This window comes from Geotrypetes seraphini, chromosome 4, assembly GCF_902459505.1.
Source record: "Geotrypetes seraphini chromosome 4, aGeoSer1.1, whole genome shotgun sequence".
Classification (NCBI taxonomy): domain Eukaryota; kingdom Metazoa; phylum Chordata; class Amphibia; order Gymnophiona; family Dermophiidae; genus Geotrypetes; species Geotrypetes seraphini.
In genome coordinates, this window is record NC_047087.1 from 261,451,019 (window position 1) to 261,472,431 (window position 21,413).

Below are 21,413 nucleotides of genomic sequence, written 5' to 3' on the forward strand. Positions count from 1 at the left end.
TTTTAGACTATGAAAGAGCCACCCCTCTGTCTTGAGCTTTCTGAAGCTCATAGAAGTTCAGTTAAAACATTTTTTAATCCAAATAGGCATGGAATTTTGATTACATGATGTACCATTTCTAGTTGATTTGCAGATTGCATCTCCCTTTGTTATATCTGGGCAGGTCTGACCTTAGAGGCATGTCAAGACCCTTAATATTAGGATCATTGTAATATTGGATGTCCATTGAAGGTCTGTCCCTATTGAAAAGGTTTGGAAGGCTGCAGATTGGAGTTCATTCTACTTTTACTTCCTATTGCCATTTGAATATATCCTTTCAATGGGATAAGTTACATAGTAACATAGTAGATGATGGCAGATAAAGACCTGAATGGTCCATCCAGTCTGTCCAACCTGATTCAATTTTAATTTTTTTAATTTTTTCTTCTTAGTTATTTCTGGGCAAGAATCCAAAGCTCTACCCGGTACTGTGCTTGGGTTCCCACTGCCGAAATCTCCGTCAAAACCTACTCCAGCCCATCTACACCCTCCCAGCCATTGAAGCCCTCTCCTGCCCATCCTCCCCCAAACGGCCATATACAGACAGACACAGACCGTGTAAGTCTGCTCAGTACTGGCCTTAGTTCAATATTTAATATTTTCAGATTCTAGATCCTCTGTGTTCATCCCACGCTTCTTTGAACTCAGTCACCGTTTTCATCTCCACCACCTCTCTTGGAGCTCTCTCTGTGGCCTCTTGGAAGGGTTGGGCCCCAACTCCATCCCCCCTCCCCCCATTGTGTTTTATCTTGCCTACCCTGAAAAAGTGTAAAAACAGAATAAGGTAACTACTTGATGAAAACATGGTCAAGCATTGGCTATCTTGGGGGGGGGAGGGTCTCCCTTTTCACTGAAGACAAACCTTAACTGAAGAAACCCAATTGTGTGACTATAGCGAGCTGCTTAACTTCAGAGAGAGCAAGGTTGCTTACCTTTAAATGGTATTCTCTAAAGATACTAGTTTACTAGTTACACATATTCTTTCATTTTCCATGTTGAAGTTGACCTTCCACGATTAAAGCTCTGTTATTAGAAATTAGAAGAACAGTTTAGCACTGTAGGAACTCTTCCATGTGTGCATGATAAATGTTTTGTGGTCTTTTTAGAGTCTGGTCCTTACTGAGCATTGTCATTTGATCCACTTGTGTGACTAGGGAATAACTGCCTTCTAAGAATATCTGTTCTTTGTTTTACTAACTTTGTTCATCCTGTTATCACTAACACCATGGAACAATGCATATTCATAAATTGCTAAATTTGAATAGTTCAGCTTCACGTAAGCAGTTGATGGCTATTGTTTCACCACTAGTTGTTGTTATTCAAGGCTGATTATCAATACCTTACGGAAAAATTTAGTCAAAAATCAACCACAAAAAAGTTACTTTAAACTATAGCAATCATGGAAACAATGGGCAAGTGCCCATTGTAGATCTATTATCTAAAAGCAATGAATTCAAGATGTATGAATGTATTCAAACACTTCAAAACTAAAAGTGATTGGTTGTCATTTGAGATTAGTTTGTGCCATCGATATACATTCTCCACCCCTTCCATTCGGTGAATCAATCAAAGGCTTGATTTATGAAGTGTTTTTCTCCCATTCTATGGGGAAATTTTTTTGGAAAATTCACCTCCTCAATGTGCTCAAAGCTGAATTATAAAATGGCCAAACACAGTAACTAGGAAAAAAGTAAAAATGAATATTTTATTGTCAAAATTTTTTTCCAGCCCATTTGCTTATGTGGATCCTTTGCATTGTAACATGGCCTATTTGTACCTTGAACTACTCAAAGACTCCCTCAACGAGTATGCATATGCAGCAGAGCTAGCTGGCTTGAGCTATGACCTCCAAAATACCACCTATGGGATGTATGTAAGTACCCAAAATCAAGGAAAATCTTAGAGCCTTCAGACTACTTCCACTTATCAAGATTTCTATTTTGATTTGGTGGAAGGAATTTTTTTGTGACATTTTCTACTGAAGATCTAAGGTTTGTTTTGTTTGTTTTTTATTTTGACTGTTGCTTTTTAACTAAAATTTTTTTTTAAATTGATTTCTATCAGTATACATTTTTTTAAAATAATTTCAACTCCAAGTTAAACCATGCACTTTATTCAACAATATTTGTTGTCAAATTAAATGAATTGCTTCTTGGCTTTTTTTTTATTCTTTAGGTAAGTTAGAATTGAAGTTTTACTTCTAAAAAAAGAAAGTCACATACCATCCTGTTGTGTGACTCCTGATTTATTTTATTCAATTTAAGTTTTCCATTGAAATATTTGACCAATGTAAAAAAAATCATCTTCATATTAATTTTCACCAAAATATTTAAATTGGCCATTCATTTTCAAAACATACTGATAAATGTGAGGCTGCATATACATACTCTTCAGTCATGTTTTTTTTTTCATCCACTATTGTGCCATTGCTTGAGGTATCAAAGCATTTCTTTTGTGTTTCTTTTTGTTAGTCGCTACCTTTATGCTGATCCTCTTCATTGCAACATGACATACCTGTTACTCAGGTTATTGAAGGATGATTTAAAAGAGTATACATATGCAGCACGCCTCTCAGGTTTGATCTATGGCATTGCATCAGGAATGAATGCAATACTTGTAAGTAAAATATAAAAAAGAAAGAAAGAAAAGAGCTTAAAGGAGAGCTTGGAAAATATACAGTAATGGCATTCTTCTGAGATGACTGTTTTTACTTGCATCATCTCTTTTTTTTTTTTTAATCATGAATTAAAGGAATAGGTTCATAAAGATTAGTAGTTATTTTTAGTTGATTTTTTTTAAAAATTTGCTCTTCTGCTCTGCTTGGATGGTTTAATATAGTAAATATTATGGGCTCCTTTTACAAAGGCGCGTTAGGGCCTTAACACGTGGAATAGCACGCGCTAAAATGCCCCGTGCACTATCCGCTACCGCCTCCTCTTGAGTAGGTGGTAGTTTTTCGGCTAGCGTGTGCTAATCCAGTGCATGCACTAAAAACGCTAGCGCACCTTCGTAAAAGGAGCCCTATGTTTCTAAAATCTGTGAATTGGTAGAAAAAAAAATAACTTTTTTTTCCAAAACAGCTTTTCTAGAGGAATTTATCTCTAGATTTGGATAGATGTGGCCTGAGGAATCCTATCAAAGTAACATAACATTAGCAATCCTTTTTCTACCTATGGTCATCTAGATCAGTGTTCTTCAACCGCCGGTTCACAGACCGATGTCGGTCCACAGAAATTTCCTGCCGGTCCATAAAGGATTGTCTATAATTGCTAACCCTCCTGCCACCTTGCAAAAGTCACACTTGTTGACAGGTGTGAGAGCCAGAGAAGTCAGGAGCTGGAGAAGTCAGGAACAGCTATGCTGTTATTGGCTGGTGTCAAGAATGATAAATAGGGCAGAGCTTTGGGATTGAAGTTGCCCGCTATTGACGAGTGTGAGAGCTAGGGGCAGAGCGCAGGCGGTTGAGAAGCTGCGCTGTTATTGGCTGATGAAAGGAGCTGAGGATGGACCTGGAGTAGAGGAGTTGAGTTCTTATTTGCTTGTGTTAGAGCCGTAGGCGGAGCTGAGGGCAGAAGATTGTCCGTTGTTAGTGGGGCCGGGATCTGGCAGATAACCACAGGGAGATTTATTCCCAGGACCTAAAGTAAGCTGCACTATGGCTGATAAGAATCAGGGGCAGGATTTGGGCCAGAGAATCGTGGAGAGAGGTAATAAAGAAGGTGAAGATGAAGTAAGAGAATCTTGTGGTCAAGTCGACCTGCGGCAAATCATAGTAAAGGATAGGAGGAGACAGGCTTTTAGTGTTAGGGTAGACAAAGTAGTAAGAAAGGAGAAGGGCCGGCACCTTGCAGGGCCTTCCCGTGTGCGGATTGCCGGACTTGATGGACCGAAGGTCTGATCCAGAGATGGCGCTTCTTATGTTCGAGGTGTAGTAGGGAAAAAGAGAAGATAAATAAGGAGATAAGGAACTTCTCTTTAGGAGACAGGGAACTTCTCTCTGAGTGAGAGTCGGGGAGAGCCGTTCCTTCCAGAGAGAACAGTAAAAAGGCAGGAAGCTTATCTTAGTAACCAGGAGCTTCCCTGTAGGTCCGTGATCTGAATACTATAGATCAGAGAAGAATAAAAAGTTGTTGGGCTAGAAATTGGATCTTTTCATTCCTTTTTAAGGTTGAAATGATGAGATGTTTACAGTGAGGAATGGGAAATCTCCCTCCTGTCAGACCTTGATGAGAGGGGTGATAGAAGGAGAAATGTTGGGCATAGGGCTGGTGGGCAATAGTGAAAAATGCTGCACATGATCCGGGGGATGAGAGAGGGAAAAATGTTGGATATGGCAGTAGAGGTGGTGGGAGAGATGCACCATGGATCTCTCTCTCTCTTTCCCCACTCCCTGTACACGGGATGGAGACAGGGTTTTTTTTTTTTTTTCCAGTCTTAGTAGTTTGCCGGTCCACAAAATAATTATTTTATTTCCACCGGTCCATAGGTGTAAAAAGGTTGAAGAACACTGATCTAGATGACTGTGATCATGAAATACTTATCCTATCTTTCCTACAACAGGTGTGCATGCTATATATTTATAAAATAGTTGCAAAAAAATTCAATAAATGCAGTTTCTTGTACCAGTGTGTACATCAAAACATTTTGACACTCCTGCAGTTTGTTGTAGAACCTTTTTCCTTAGGAGAAGAGCATAGGTAAGTAATATTTTTATTTTTCGACAGCAGTTGTTGCATTCTGAAAAGCATCACATGTCCCCTCCCCCCATTTCTGATGATGCGCTTCAGCATCTTTGTTGCTTTTTTTGGTCAAAATTGTTTCCTTTGGCATCAACAATTTTTTAGATTAGCAAAGCAAGCCAGTGACTTCAAATGACACTGCCGCAGTCCTGCCCCTCCTCTGACGTCAGAGGAGGGGTGGGACCACGGCGGAGGAAACAGCTCCGAAGCAGTGCAAACTTAAGATCGCTGGCATCATTATCTTGCTGCAGGCTGCTTCGTTAAGGTAAACGCCGGTGCGGGGAGGCCAGGGGGGGTGAGCAGTCCTTCGGGGTGGGGCGGGCAGGCCTTCAGTGGGGACAGGCCTTCGGGGGGGATGCAGGCCTTCAGGGGGGCAGGCTTTTGGGGGGTATGTAGGCCTTCAAGGGGGGGGACAGGCCTTCAAGGAGGGGGAGACAGGCCTTTAAGGGGGACAAGCAGGCCTTTGGGGGTGGGATGCAGGCAGGCCTTCAGGGGTGGAATGCAAGCCTTCAAATGGGAGGACAGGCCTTTGGATGGGATGCAGGCCTTCAAGGGGGGGATGCAGGCCTTCCAGAGGGGGACAGGCAGGCCTTTGGGGATGGGATGCAGGCAGGCCTTCAGGGGTGGGATGCAGGCCTTCAAGGGGGGAGGGGACAGGCCTTTGGGGGTGAGATTCAGGCAGGCCTTCAGGGGTGGGATGAAGGCCTTCAAGGGGGGAGACAGGTCTTCAGGGGGAGGTGCAGGCCTTCAGGGGGGGACATACCTTCAAGGGAGGGGACAGGCAGGCAGGCCTTCGGGGGGGGTGCAGGCCTTCTAGGTGGGGGACAGGCCTTCAGAGGTGGGATGCAGACTTTTAAGGGGGGGACAGGCCTTCAGTACACAGAGGGAGGGAAGGAGGGGGGTTCAAAGTGATGTGCATTTGCTGGACTTTGGGGGGTGAGAAATAATGGGTCTGAAAATAGAAGAGAGGGAGAGAGATGATGGACCATGGGATTTAGGGATGAAAGTTACAGAAAGGGAGAGATAATGGACCCTGGGGTGGTGGGGAAGGGGGGATAGATGCTGGATGAAAGGGTAGTTAAGAAAAGGTGGATCTGTGGAGTGAGACGAAAAAAAGGAAAGTTGCCAGACCTCCTGGGGAGGGAAGGGAAACGGAGGGGGAGGACAGGGATGGCAGATGGATGCTTAGCACAGAGAAAGAAGAAAAAAGGAGACCCTGGCAAGCAAGTTATCAGAAGACAACCAGAGCCTGGGACCAACAAGATTTGAATAATGATCAGACAATAAAAGGTAGAAAAACTAATTTCATTTTCTGTTTTGTGATTACAATATGTCAGATTTGAAAAGTGTATCCTGCCAGAGCTGGTGTTAGACCGTAAACGTGAGCTACGATTTAACAGAGAAAGGAAAAGTCTTTTTTGTTTGTTTAATTTGTTTACACCACAGCACCAATGTGGTTAGAAGAAGGCAAAGGGGATGAAGAGGCTATAAAATAAACCCACCAGGATGTTTTTAAAAAAACCACCCAATTGGGCAGGAAAATCAAATTTAATCGAAAAACCAATTCAATAGGCTGAATCGAATCGAAATTTTTTTTCCTGAATCGGGCAGCACTAGTTGTGGTGCCGTCAACCTAAGGCAAGCTATATGGAATTACGAGACTGAAAGAAGGTATGGACCGCTATGTGGAGAGTGATGCTAAACAATACTTCTGTACGGTGTTCACAGAAGGAAAACTTAGAGAAAGACCTCAATTGGTCAGCAGAGTTACATCTGAGAATGAAATGGATACTGCACCGTTCACAGAAGAAAGTGTTAATGAACAATTTGAAAAATTGAAGGTGAACATAGCTATGGGACCGGATGGGATCCATCTTAGGATATTGAGGGAGCTCCGAGAGGTTCTGGCGGGTCCTCTTAAAGATTTGTTCAATAAATCTTTAGAGACAGGAGAGGTTCTGCAGGACTGGAGAAGAGCGGATGTGCTGCCAATTCACAAAAGTGGTTGCAGAGATGAAGTGGGAAACTACAGGCTGGTAAGCCTCACTTCAGTTATTGGAAAAATAATGGAAACGTTGCTGAAGGAAAGGATAGTGAAATTCTTTAAAATCTAATGGATTACAAGATCTGAGGCAACATGGGTTTACTAAAGGTAAATCGTGCCAAACAAATCTGATTGAATTCTTTGACTGGGTGACCAGAGATTTGCGCAAGATGTAATTTGCAGCCTTTGACACGATTCCTCATAGGAGGCTCTTAAACAAACTCCATGGGCTGAAGTTAGGGCCCAAAGTGGTGAACTGGATAAGAAACTGGTTGATGGACAGATGCCAGAGGGTAGTGGTAAATGGGATTTGCTCAGAGGAGGGTCAGGTGAGTAGTGGAGTGCCTCAAGGATCGGTGCTGGGACCAATTCTCTTCAATATGTTTGTGAGCGACATTGCTGAAGGGTTAGCAGGTAAGGTTAGCCATTTTGCGGATGATACCAAGATTTATAACAGAGTGGACACCCTGGAGGGAGTGGAAAACATGAAAAAGGATCTGCAAAAGTTAGAATGGTCTAGCGTCTGGCAACTAAATTTCAATGCGAAGAAGTGCAGAGTGATGCATTTGGGGGGGGGGGGGTAGAAATCTGAGGGAACCATATGTGCTTGGAGGTGAGAGGCTGATGAGCACAGATGGAGAGAGGGACCTTGGGGTGATTGTGTCTGAGGATCTAAAGGCTTCTAAACAGTGTGATAAGGCAGTGGCTGTAGCCAGAAGGGATGCTAGGCTATATATTATCTATTATCCAAGAAGCAATGGATCATCAGGCACCAGTCATTGAATATAAATTACCAAGGTATCACCACTGTAAATGGTATAATGGATAGCAGCTGAGAAAATATAAAAAACAATTAAGACATGTAGAGAGAATGTGGAGAAAGCATAAAACAATAGAATGGAGATATAGATTGAGGCAAAAAAGTGTTTTCTATAATAATTAAAATTAATAAGAAAAGAGTTCTATAATAAACAAACAGAAAAAAGTGACAATAATAGTAAGCAGTTTACAATCTTTCATTCACTAACAGAGAATTATAATTCAAAATATCAGGACTTAACTCCTGCACCAGACTCTTTGGGTGAATTTTTCAAAAACAAATTTAGTGTCTTGAGACACTCTATGAACCTTCCCCGAATAGGTAATCCTGTGAATTCAGATGAGGAAATGGATAAGTCAGTCCAAGACAAACTAGAATTCTTTCATAGTACTAAGATAAAAAATATATGCTCTCTACATGATCCCGTCCCGCTCACTTGAATTAAGATGGATTGTCACTGTCTGATACCATTGTTATTATTAATGGTTAACCAAAGTTTAAAGAGTAGAATATTTCCTGAGGTTTGTAATACTTATACTGGAATCAGAAAAAGCGAATCCTTTAGACCTTAAAAATTACAGACCAGTATCAAACTTTTGTTTATCAAGTAAAATGATAGAACATGTAATTTTAGGACAGCTGAGACAAGCATTCTTCCATAAAGGTCATAGTACAGAAACACTTATGACTTGTTTTCTTAGTGAAACATTGGAAATTATAGACAATGGACATCTATAGCCTTGGCAACTTCTCTCGACTTGACAGCTGCATTTGACTTAGTAGATCATGATCTGTTGTTTGGTAGATTACAGAACATTGGGTTATCTACCACAGCGTTAGAATGGTTCAGATCGTACTTACAATATGGGACTTTTGCAATTAAAGGAAAAGGTGTCTCAAGAACTCTTCAGTTGTCATGCGGGGTACTTGTTAAAATCTTTATTGCACTGTTGATCTCATTCATCCAAGAGTGGGTTTTCGGGTATATTGTTATGCAGATGATATTCTGCTGGTGGCGAAAATTGATCCAGGTCACATTGATTTAAAGCAGATTACAGAAGGCTTAAAAGCTTATCAGTGAATGGCTTAATAGGCATAGGTTAGTTTTAAACATGGAAAAATGTACATCTTGTTGGATTGTAGGTCAATCTCCTCAACCAAAGGAGGACATTTACATCTTAAGACAGAGTATCCCTCTAGTATCGACCTTTAAATATTTAGGAGTCATGATTGACTCCCAGTTAAATTTTGGCTGCCAAGTCTCAAACTTAGTTAAATCATGTTTTTATCCCATGAGAAAGTTAAGATCTATTAGGGGATTATTTCTGGAACATAATCTGCATACTCTTATTCATGCATTATTGATCGCCAAGTTAGATTATTGCAATATTGTTTACATGGGTACAAAAAAAAGTAATATTGGGAGATTACAAACTATTCAAAATACTGCTATTAAAATGCTAGGTTTTAAGAAGAAATTTGATAGGGTCACACCTTTATTCATAAAATTTCACTGGTTGCCTATTTACTATAGGATACAATTTAAAACGCTAACTTTGGTTCATCAGGTTATGTATCACCAACAACCTGAATATTTACATTCGTTAATAAGACCTTATTATCCCAGGAGAACATTAAGATTAATACAAGATTGCAGACTAGTAGTCCCTTCAGCAAAGAGTGCCAAACGGGAATCTACTAGAAATAAAGCCTTTTATTTCATTGGTCCCAAATTATGGAATCATTAGAAGAGGTAACGACAGTCATTCAAGCCTGGACTTAAGACTTTCTATTTTGAGGAATCATTTGGGAAAGATATGTCTTCATCAGAAATCCCTCATATTTATTGAAGGAATTCTGTTCAGCACTCTTTTTTTCCCCTCTCTTTCTTGTTAAATACATATGATATTATATGTATCCTATCTAGTGCTTTCCTATCTCTAATGGAGTTCCTTTCGTAAATTATTTGTATTGTACTATAAATCACTTAGGTCTGTAATACGCTAATGCAGTATAGCAAATGCTTACAAAACATAAACATATAGAAAGAGGAGTAATCAGTAGAAATAGGGAGGTGTTGATGCCCCTGTATAGGTCATTTGTGAGGCTGCACTTGGAGTATTGTGTTCAGTTTTGGAGGCCGTATCTGGGAAGGATATAAAAAGACTTGAAGCGGTCTAGAGGAGGGCAGCGAAAATGGTAAGGGGTTTGAACAAAAAATATGAGAAGAGACTGGAAGACCTAAATATGTATATTCTAGAGGAGAGAAGGGACAAGGGAGATATGATACAGACGTTTAAATACTTGAAGGCATTAATATAGAACCAAATCTTTTCCAGAGAAGAAAAAAATGGTAAAATTAGAAGGGTATAATTTGAGGTTACAGGGAGGAAGACTTAAGAGCAATGTTAGGAAATTCTTCTTCATGGAGAGGGTGGTAGATGCCTGTAATGCCTTCCTGAGGAAAGTGGTGGAGAGGAAAATGGTGCTGGAATTCAAAAAAGCATGGAATAAAACTAGAGGATTTTAAATTAGAAAACAAAGGATGTAAATTAAAGAACTAAGGCCAGTATTGGACAGACCTGCACGGTCTGTGTCTCATATATGGTGATTCGGTGTAGGATGGGCTGTGGGAACTCCTCTAATATAGAACATGAGGATGTTATTGGCCTTTACGGTAATTTTTCTGCAAACAACGGGATGGTTGGATAGGCAGGAGTAAGCTTGGATGGCAACTTCAGCATTTGGAACCTAGGACAATACCAGACTTTACAGTCTACGGCCCAGAAATATCAAAGAAGAGACATGTTAATTTAATCATGTATTTTTTAATGGGTATAATTTATGGGCAGACTGGATGGACTGTTCAGGTCTTTATCTGCCGCCATTCATTTACTATATGCAAAGGAGCTCACTAAACTGAATCGAGTACTGGATGCTGTTAAAGAAGCTTTCAGGACTACTCATAATTTGAGTAATACCACCTCTATCACAGAGAATAAAACAATCCATAAATAAATGGGCTACAGTAGGCTCTGGCAGATTACAACCTTTCACATAGAGGTATCCACCCTTCTTTGACCTGGGGGCCACCGCGTAAGCGGGCTGCTGGGCGCGATGGACCACTGGTCTGACCCAGCAGTGGCAATTCTTATGTTCTTATTCCTTTACAAAATTAATTTGTAGCACTAGAAAATTATAATTCAAGAAATTGGAACTGAAGTGAAGCCAGAGTCTAGACAGTAACTTGTGTAAAATATCTCAAAACAGAAAGATTTGACTGTTGGGGGGCTCCGTTATCCGTGACATTCAATTGAAAACAGACTTCATGGGACTCAATAAAGTGATTTGCTTTCTAGTTTCTTCAGCTAGGAAGAATACAAGTCAAATACTGAGTGTAATCAGGGAAGAGAGTAAGGATTCTCGGGTTAATATAATCCATGTGGGAACAAATAACCTGGCCAGAAATAGCATCCTTTTTCTCTGGACTTTACTTTTTTTGTTTGTTTGTTGTTCTGCAGACTAGATGGGTCATATGGCCTTTATCTGCCATCTTTTTAAGTTTGAACTGTTATAGACAATTTAAGTTGTAACATCCCTAAATGAGCATATATAATAAAAATGAAATCTCCATCAAAATAAACATAAATATTATACATTCATAAATAATCCAGTTAGCTCTAGTTCCAATAAATCAAGCCTTTTCCAATTATATAAATCAGCTTGAACCGTCAGGTTCTGATCCTGTTATGGAAAAGGAGCTAGGTTAGTTCCAAAAAGGTCTGCAGTGGTATCAAATTCAGCAGTGCTTTAGGAAAACAATGTAAAGCATATCATAGGGTATGACAGAATCTATAATAGCTCTTGCTAAATGAATCTTTCTGACATGAATAGACAATACAAATTAATTAAATATCTGGCCATAAAATATAGATAACTCTTTCTCACATGCCACAGGATACACTTAGTTAGCAATCACCTTCAATCAATACCAATATAATTTTAAAGTGAAATGCTCAGACCACCAGCTTGCGTGCTCAATTAAAAACAAGCACAGGCTAGTAAAGGGACCATCATCGCACTTGCCAGTCCCAGTCCACCAAGATATTGTTCACATTGATTTTACTTTTATTATACATTAACTTTTATACATTATTTAGCTTGTGATTTGTCATCTTGGTTCACTTGTTTTTGTCCTTGTAGTATGCCTATGCTCAAATACAATCTCCACATTAATCCCCAGCACTGTGCATTGAGCCAGCCCCGCTCGAGTTTCACAATAATAGTTTCATCAGGAGGGGGCACTTTATTTCCTGGCCCATAGTTTCAGGGAGACTACCAAACTCCTACCTACGTTCCTCCTGCCTGCTTTGGAGGTGGGGAGGAGAGATGACTAAAGGAAGGGGAGAGATATATCAGACCAGGGAATGGAAGGGAAGGAGGGGAGTCTGGTAGCACTATAGAAATAATAATAGTAGTGGTAGTAGAGAGAGATGCCAGATTATGCGAAGGAGAGGAGAGAGATGCCAGACTGGGAAGGTGGAAAAGGAAGGAGAGAGATGTCGGACCACTGGGGGGTGAAGGAGAGAGATGTCAGACTATGGAAATAGGGAGGGAAGGAGAGTTAGGAAGGGAAGACATGGAAAAGTAGATTTTGAGAAAAAAGCAGAAAAATGAAAATATTGAATGTTAAGTTAATGTCAAAGATGGATGCAAGGCAGAAAGTGAAGACAGAGAGAAAAACAGTCAGTGGATAAAAAGGCCCTGGAAACATAATTAAAAACACAGAAAATTAAAGTCACCAGACAACAAAGGTAGGAAAAATTATTTTATTTTTAATATAATGATTGAAATGTGTCAGTTTTGAGAATTTGTAGCTGCTGTGTGTATTGTGTGTATATGAAAAATGAATGAAAAAAAATTCCATTACAATTAGTAAAGGGGGTGGGATCTGGGGAAGAGCATGGGTGGGTCTAGGGTGGAGTTTGGGAGGTCTGTGGTTGGGGTACTCAGTTGATATTTGTTAGATTTCCCTACTGGTACACCCTATTGGCATGTCAGGGCCTCTGCACATGTTTGGATGTCAGTGTGATGATGTCACGCATGCGAATGATGTCATCACGGCAACGTCCGTGCATTTCTGGGTGCCTCGAGCCATGGCCACTACCTTTAGTGTTCCCTGGCTCGAGAAAGTTTGAGAGACACTGCTGTAGAAGAACAAATGCATATGTATCTCAAAGGTGGAGGGTGTTTATATTTTGATTTTTTTTTTAATTACCCTGAGTTAAGATTACTTTTAGAATCCATAAGCATTGTTAATACAGTTATCCTGGCTAAATTGCATTGGTAACTTTGACATACTCCTGAGATCCTTGTCTTAAAGATTTCGTACTTAATATCATATTATACTTTGACTGGGAATCCAATACTTTTTAAGTATGAATATCAGGAAGTTCTGCTTCATGCAGCAAGTGGTGGACACCTGGAATGCTCTCCCAGAGGAGGTTATTGCGGAATCCACCATTCTAGGATTCAAAAGCAAATTAGATGCACATCTCCTTACGAGAGGCATAGAGGGATATGGGTGACTAAAACTACATGGACCGTAGGTCTGATCCGGAGATGGCAGTTCTTATGTTCAGAATTGTATTATGCTGAAACTTCTTTTAATGTATACATTTATTTTTTGCTAAAGTGCCTTAATGAATCAGCTAGTATATCCTGAATACATAGAAAAATATTTTCATGGGTTCATTAGATAAAATTAACTTTCTTCATTTTTGGATTGATTCATTGAAAGAAAGAAAATCAAATCAAACTATTTTACATTCTATAAACAGGGCAATATTGGCCTTTATCAGTGTCTACTATTGCAGTGAGTAAAGGGTTACCTGGTAATTATCAATGATATAAAAACTTGACCTTCATGTTAATTAGAAGGATCCATCACTATGAAGTTTCATGTTAAGTTGGTCATTCAGTCTTAGTCTCTTATACTTGTTATTGGAGAACATTTAGAAGTAATAGTCGTTAGATAAAACTTTAATTCAGAAGGCATTGAAAGCAACCATTTATGTATAAAGAATATTTTATTGAGCATTGTACAAGAATATATAGCAACATGAACCAAAAGCAAGTAAGAGCACAAAAAGCACAAAGAATTAAAACTAGGGAGATATGCTCATTTACATAAATGAAATTATCCTAGGACAAGCAGGCAGCATATTCTCACTGATGGGTGATATCACCGACAGAGCCCCAGTACGGATCACTTCAAAAGTACATCGCCACTTTAAGTGTTTAGAAAGTTCGTGATAGCCCGCACCGCGCATGCATGAGTGCCTTCCCACCTGATGTAGGCGCGTGATCCCTTCAGTTTCTTAGTTTCCACGGAGCTAAGAAGTCACTTTTCAATGGCCGTTGAAATTTTTTCTTTTTCGCTGCCTTCCCACTCTCGCGGTTTGTGACTTTTCATTCATTTTTTTCTTTATACTTTATTTCTTTCTGCTGGTACCTCCAGTGTTTGGGGCCTGAACACCTCTCGGATACTTGTACCTGAAAAAACACCTTCTGCAGCAAAAACTTCTTTTCGGTGCCGCTTTGGAGGGGGGCAACATCGCTACCGACTTCGAAGGCACCAACCAAAGCAACACCGCATCCTTCGACACAGGTGGAAACATATACGGTGTTGCAATTTTCTGTGGGTAAGTCGGCTAAGAAGCCTTCCCCTACCCTATCTGGGACTCATGTCTAGAAGGCATTGAGCCAATCACGCTGATTCGAAAAAGTCCCTTAAGCGCCTGGTCCCTATCTCAGTGAGTGTCTTGACATCAGCCTCCTCATCGCCAGGCCGGAGTGCGGCACCAGTGGTACCGGCTAAAAAGCAAACAGTACTTTCACTAAAGCAAAAAAATGACAACTTGCTTAGGGAGGAATTGGGTGAGCATTTTCAAATGCTGGTACCAACCCAACTCATGCCCATGTCGACACCGGTTGTCCAAGCTGCGTCGATACTTGCTCTCCAGTCTGACGGTTCAGTCTGAGTACGTGGCACCTTCTGCACCTCCCATTGATATTCCACCGGTGCAGAAATTATCGGCACGGGAGTCGATCAACCCCGTCCCACAGTACCAGTCATCTTCTACACAGATATCTGGAGAAGTGACCAAGTCTTCGGCACCAGCCTCGCTACATTCAGGATTCAGACTTGTTTGGAGACTTGGAGCAGGAACCACTCTCGTCTGATGATGAGGACTCAGCCAGTTCAGATTCACCTCAACGTTCTTCTCAACCTGCTGCTTTTTCTGATAGATCCTCTTTTTCCAGATTTCTTAGGAAGATGTCTAAGGACCTGTCTATTCCGCTGGAGGCAGATTCCAAATAGAGTAAGCAGTTTTTGGAGGCTCTAGACCAGGGATAGGGAATTCCGGTCCTCGAGAGCTGTATTCCGGTCCTCGAGAGCTGTATTCCAGTCGGGTTTTCAGGATTTCCCCAATGAATATGCATGAGATCTATTTGCATGCACTGCTTTCAATGCATATTCCTTGGGGAAATCCTGAAAACCTGACTGGAATACGGCTCTCGAGGACCGGAGTTCCCTACCCCTGCTCTAGACTATGACCAGCCACCAAAGGAGCTACTGAAGCTTCCCCTCCATTACATTCTGCGTGAAACTTTCTATAAAAATCTGGAGACTCCACTTTCCATTCCTGTAACTCCTAGAAAGCTTGGTTCATTGTATAGAGTGGTTCCTATACCTGAGTTTAATAAACCATCTGCTTCTTCATGAGTCTCTTGTCGTGGAATCGACCTTGAAGAAGTTTTCAGGTGCTAGTGTATGCTTCTGTACTACCTATCAGAGAAGGTAAAGCGATGGACAAATTCGGTAAACACATTTACCAAAATGCAATGCTTGGAAACTGAGATGGAAACTATAATTTCCACTTTTCATTTTACCTGAAACATCTGGTGAAGCAGTTTTCATCTTTTCAAAAATATATTCCCTCACGCAAAACTCAAACTTTTCTAAACCTTATTGCTTCAATTCTACAATTGAAGAAATATATGGTACGCTCTACCTATGACATGTTCAAGCGTACATCACGAGCAGTGGCTATGTTGGTGACTATGAGATGTCTTGACTGGCTCCTTGTCTCTGACCTTGATGTCAACCATCAAGATCATTTAGTAATGCTCTGTGTCTTGGGGTTGAACTTTTTGGGCCATCCATGGATACTGCTACTATACCTTCTTAAGGTAGATTTTCTGCTAAACCTGCTACTTCTGCCCCTGCTAAGCTTAGGAAGCAACAGCAACGACAGCAACTTCAACAACCTAAGCAACAGGCTTCTCAGCAAAAACCCACACAACCTTTTTGATGTGTTCCTCAAGAGCATAGCCACAGTTCCCATTCTCCAACAGTTACCTTAGCCAATTGGAGGACGTCTTCAGCATTACGTAACTCGTTGGGAGCTCATCACTACAGATCTATGGGTATTGACCATCATTCATCAGGGTTACACTCTCCATTTTCACACCCTGCCTCCAGATCATTCTCCAAGAGAGTCTATTTCGGACCCTGCGCAGTCCTCTCCTCTTCTTCAGGAGGTTCAATCCCTCCTTCTGCTGAATGCCATCGAGGAAGTTCCTCCCTCTCAGCGAACTCAGGGATTCTACTTCTGTTACTTCTTAGTTCCCAAGAAGACGAGAGGACTGCGATCCATTCTGGATCTCAGAGAATTCAACAAATTTGTAGTCAAGGAGAAATTCCAGAAGCTCTCCATCACCCTTCTTTATCCTCTTCTGGATCAGAACAACTGGCTGTGCTCTCTGGATCTCAAGGAAGCCTATACCCACATACCAATCCATATGGCTACTGCAGATTTCTTCATTTTCAAGTCAATCAGCACCATTACCAGTACAAAATTCTTCCTTTCGGCCTGGCATCGTCTCCCAGGGTCTTCACAAAATGCCTGTTTGTGGTGGCTGCATCACTTCGTTTGCACAGCCTGCAAGTCTTTCCTTATCTGGCCGACTGGTTGATCAAGGCTGTCTCCTCTCAGGAAATGCTCCTCCACACATCTTGGACCATCTCCTTCCTACAGATTCTGGGATTCGAAGTCAACTTTCCAAAATCACATCTAGTTGTCTCAGGCCTCAGACTATCCCAGAAGCTGCAAGTTAAACTTAGTGTTCTGTTGATCCCTTCAGTGATGGCTCACATCAACACATCCAGAGGCTTACTCTTCCACACTCCACCTCATCAAAAAATATTGACAACAGATGCTTCCATGTTCGGGCGTGGAGCCCACCTTAATGTCCTCCACACTCAAGGCAGCTGGAGTACTCAAGAATATCAATAATATTGAACTTCGAGCGAGCCACAATGTGTTCCATACCTCTCAAGATTGCCTGCTCAATCAAATAGTATTAATCCAGACCAACAACTAAGTTGCCATGTACTACGTGAACAAACAGGGAGGAACAGGATCTCACTTTGTCAAGAAACAATAAAAATATGGACCTGGTCAATCCCTTGCAACATAATTCTCAAGATTGTTTATCTAGCGGGGAAACAGAACATTCTAGCAGACAAGCTCAGCTGATTCCTTCAACCTCACAAGTGGTCAGTCAGCTCAACTACATCAGATATTCTTTCATTGGGGAACTCCACAGATCTCTGCTTCCCTGAACAATCACAAATTGCTGCTCTTCTTTTCCAGAATATACACTCCTAATTGACTAGAGACAGATGCTTTTCTCCTAGACTGCAAAGACAAGTTTCTATATTTATTCCACCCCAATTAGGAAAATTCTATTCAAGCTCTGACATGAACCAGCCACCATGATTCTCATAGCCAAGATAACCCTGGTTCCCTCTCCTTCATCAATTTGGTGTACAAGAGCCCATTCAACTATAGATCTCTCCAGTCTTCCTAACACAGAATGAGAGATTCCTTCTCCATCCCAATCTGCATTCGTTAGCTGTCATGGCATGGTTATCTCTCTCCCATCATGCAGATACGTCTGCCCTATCAGCACCAGAATCAGCCATCATAGAGGCTTCCAGAAAAACTTCCAAACAGTGTTGCTATCGCTTCACCGACAATCATTACATCTGAATATATGTCCTCTGTCATCAGTCCTTGAATATTTCTTACACCTTCCTGATCTGAAAACTACTTCAATAAAAGTACATATCAGTGCTATTATTGCTTTTCATACCGAACTGAATAACACCTGTTGCTCTCCAGATTCATAAAGGCCTTTTTCATACCAAACCTCCAATCAAATCTCTTCCAGTTGCTTGGCATCTTAATGCTATTCTGCCAACTTTGATGAAGTCTCCCTTTGAACCACTTGCATTTTCCTCTCTTAAACTTCTCTCCTGGAAAGTAGTTTTCTTAGTCTGTATCACATCTGCACGCCAGATCAGTGAACTGCAAGCGCTTGTCTCAGATCCTCCTTATACAACATTCTACTATGATCGGGTAGTTCTTCGTATACATCCCAAGTTCCTCCTGAAAGTTGTCTCCAAATTTCATTTGAACCAATCTATAGTTCTACATGTCTTCTTTCCAAGACCACATTCTCACCCTGGAGAGGCTGCACTCCACACTTTGGACTGTAAACATGCACTGGCTTACTACCTGGATCGAACCAAGCCTTATATAACTTCTACTCAACTGTTCCTGTCATTTGATCCCAATAGACTTGAAGCTCCTGTCACAAAGAGAGCCATTTCCACATGACTGGCAGACTGTATCACTTTTTTGTTATGCTCAGGCTGGGCTGTCACTAGAAGGTCATGTTACAGCATATAAAGTTAGAGCTTTGACAACCTCAGTAGCTTTTCTCTGTTCCACTCCCGTTGGGGACATCTGTAAAGCAGCCACCTCATCCTCAAGTCATACCTTCGCATCCCACTACTGTTTGGAAAATCATTCCAGACAGGATAGTCATTCGGCCAAGCAGTTGTACAAAATCTATTCTCTATTTACCCTTTAGTTTTCAGCTAGGGAGTCTCACATGAGAAAATACTGCTTGCTTATCCTGGGATAAAGCACAGTTACTTACTTGTAATAGGTGTTATCCAGGGACAGCAGGCAAATATTCTCACAATCCTTCATCCTCCCCTAGTTGGCTTCTTAGCTTTTTTAATGAACTGATGGTCTCGTGAGCTAATGACAAGCAGGAAGGCACTAGCTTATGCTCAGTATGGTCAGTCTTGAGACCTTCAAAGGATTTAAAGTGAAAGTACAATTTTTATACTGTCCAAACCTGGCTCTGTGGATGACGTTACCCTCATTGAGAATATCTGCCTTCTGTCCCTGGATAATACCTGTTACAGGTAAGTAACTATGCTTTAGGTACCTAAAATCTTATCATAAAAAAACTCTACGGAATGAATGAATGCAGAAATAATGTGACTTATACTTTACTGCTTTCTCTATCTGGAATAAATTTCTGTTCCTTTGCAAAAATCTATACTACTCTATTCACGCAATCACAGTGGTTATGATGCATAAAGATTGTTCTCAGAATAATATGTTATTTGAGTGGAATAAAGAGAATGAATCAAGTAATGGAGTTTAGGTGTTTATAAAATTAGAAATTAAAAAAAAAAAACAGGTTGTTCACGGTATGAATGTTTCTAATTGCTTTATGTTAACTTATATACATTTTTTGTGTAGCTTTCTGTAAAAGGCTATAATGACAAGCAGCATATTTTACTGAAGAAGATCATAGAGAAAATGGCCACCTTTGAGATTGATGAAAAGAGATTTGAAATTATCAAGGAAGCAGTAAGTAGCTGAAACCCAAATATTCAGCATAATTGATCATGCTGTGCCATGTTTGATATCAGTATAACAGAGGTGTTCTTCAATGGTAAAAACTAATATCACTTAGAAAAAATGTATAGATTGAGGTAATGCTAGAAAGCCAGTTGCCTATCCTCTGTTGCTCTCTGTCTGTCCTAAGTCTCCTCTCTGCAATTTTTTTTTTCTTAACTGGATTCATTAGCAATTAGATAGCAACAGGGAGGACAAGTGGGAAAAAGCATGTGGGCACGGGTCATGGAATTCTTTCCAATTTCTCTGTGAGTGTGTATGAAATATTTCAAAGAATGTATTTTACAGTTCAACCGTAGGATGCAATTTTTTTTCCAAGGCAACATGTATTACTGTGCCTTACCACCACTAGAAGGCAGTAATACACATAGCAACCAGTGGGAAACTGCATGGTTCAGCCAGTAGTTGTTGCCATATGTGGCAACCATTAAAAAGCTATAATTTACAACTTAAAAAATGAAATCAGAATGATAGGGTGTATCAGATTGGTATGGAGTGTTATTATGTATTAAAGAAAATATTGAGTCAAATAGGATAAAATTGTGCAGGAAGACTCCATTGTAAAATCTTTATGAATAGAAATTCCATATGAGAAGGGGAAAAAATCAGCAGTGGGAGTGTACTACCATCCACCTGAGCAAAATAAACTGACAGATAATACTAAAAAAAACTTGGGGAATTTAACAGATTTGCAACCACAACAATATTAGGTGATTTAATTACCCTCAATGATTGGCTAAATATCAAATTACGAGACATGCTAGAGAAATAAAGTTTCTAGATGAAATAAATGATTGCTTCATGAAGCAATGGGTCAAGAACCAAGAGAGGGAGCTATTTTAGATTTAATCATTAATGAAACATAAGATTTGGTGTGAAAGATAACTATGTTGGGGCCACTTGGTAGTACAGTAGAGTCTCTATTATCCGTCATAAATGGAACCGACAGGTGCTCAAATAATCTGGAAACATACCACCATGGTACAGTTTATTGAGGTGCCACTGCCATACTCCATGCATATTCCCCCCTTCCCAAGAGTAGCAGCCTTACCTAATTACATGTCATTCTGACTCCTGCTGGCTATGTTTTCAAAATGGCTGCTGCTGGAGATCATGGCAGCCATGGGCAGGAGTGACTGGAGATCATTCCTGCTCTGACTTCACTGTTAGGCTACCAGGGGCTATAAGATAAGCCATAATACTGAAATACTCTCTCTAATCAATTCATTCTTTTATAATAACTATGTAGTTTATAATGCAGATGAAAGCAATGTCGTTATTCTCAAAACTGGACAGGCACTCAAACTGCCCAGGACAAAAAGTGGAAAAAAACTCAGATCACTGTTTGCCGCCAGTAACAAACTTTGCCAGCAAACTTAAAAGGGAGAATCTTCATTGGTTAAAAAAAAAAAACCCTCCAACCTCCTATTGATACTTATTGTTTTTTTCTTTTCACTTTTTTACTTATCCATTAATGAATATATATATATATATCTTAGCATTGAAATCATATTTTTCAAGTACTTAGCTTGTTTCTTTTTGAGAACGCTGAATGTTAACTGTCCACTGCTGATGAAGGAAAGCCCATGTTTCGCTTCAGCTGCGTTAGGACATGAGACGTATAGTGAACAATTTGAATCAGCAGCCACCTCTTCCTGCAAACAAAACGGCTCTAATCAGGAAGAGGTGGCTGCCGATTCAAATTGTTCAGTTGGTGATTCTCTCCTTGGCTAGCCCACTGGGAAAAGTCATTAGGTGAGAAGAATATGGGGATGGCAGTGATGTCATTGTCAGAGCTGCTAGAAGTGCTGGAATGGCATTCTACTCTGTTTGACACAAATTAAGCCCTGGATATATTAAATACAATAAGTAAAGAAAATTACATACTTGGTAAAGAACTTTAAGCTCCTCTGAAGTTG

At 40.4% G+C, this 21,413-nt stretch overlaps 1 protein-coding gene across 7 annotated transcripts in view; it reads left to right on the plus strand.

Moving 5' to 3' along the window:
• IDE (insulin degrading enzyme) overlaps positions 1–21,413 on the plus strand; it is a 229,545-nt gene that overhangs the window by 153,518 nt on the left and 54,614 nt on the right. For 6 of the 7 annotated variants that reach the window (XM_033940203.1, XM_033940207.1, XM_033940204.1 and 3 more), the window contains exons 15-16: positions 1,768–1,912; positions 19,336–19,446. In XM_033940203.1, the coding sequence (XP_033796094.1) occupies positions 1,768–1,912; positions 19,336–19,446 (256 nt within the window). Of the gene's footprint in view, positions 1–1,767; positions 1,913–2,510; positions 2,656–19,335; positions 19,447–21,413 lie in introns of all 7 variants that reach the window. The other variant, XM_033940201.1, reaches the window with a different exon arrangement.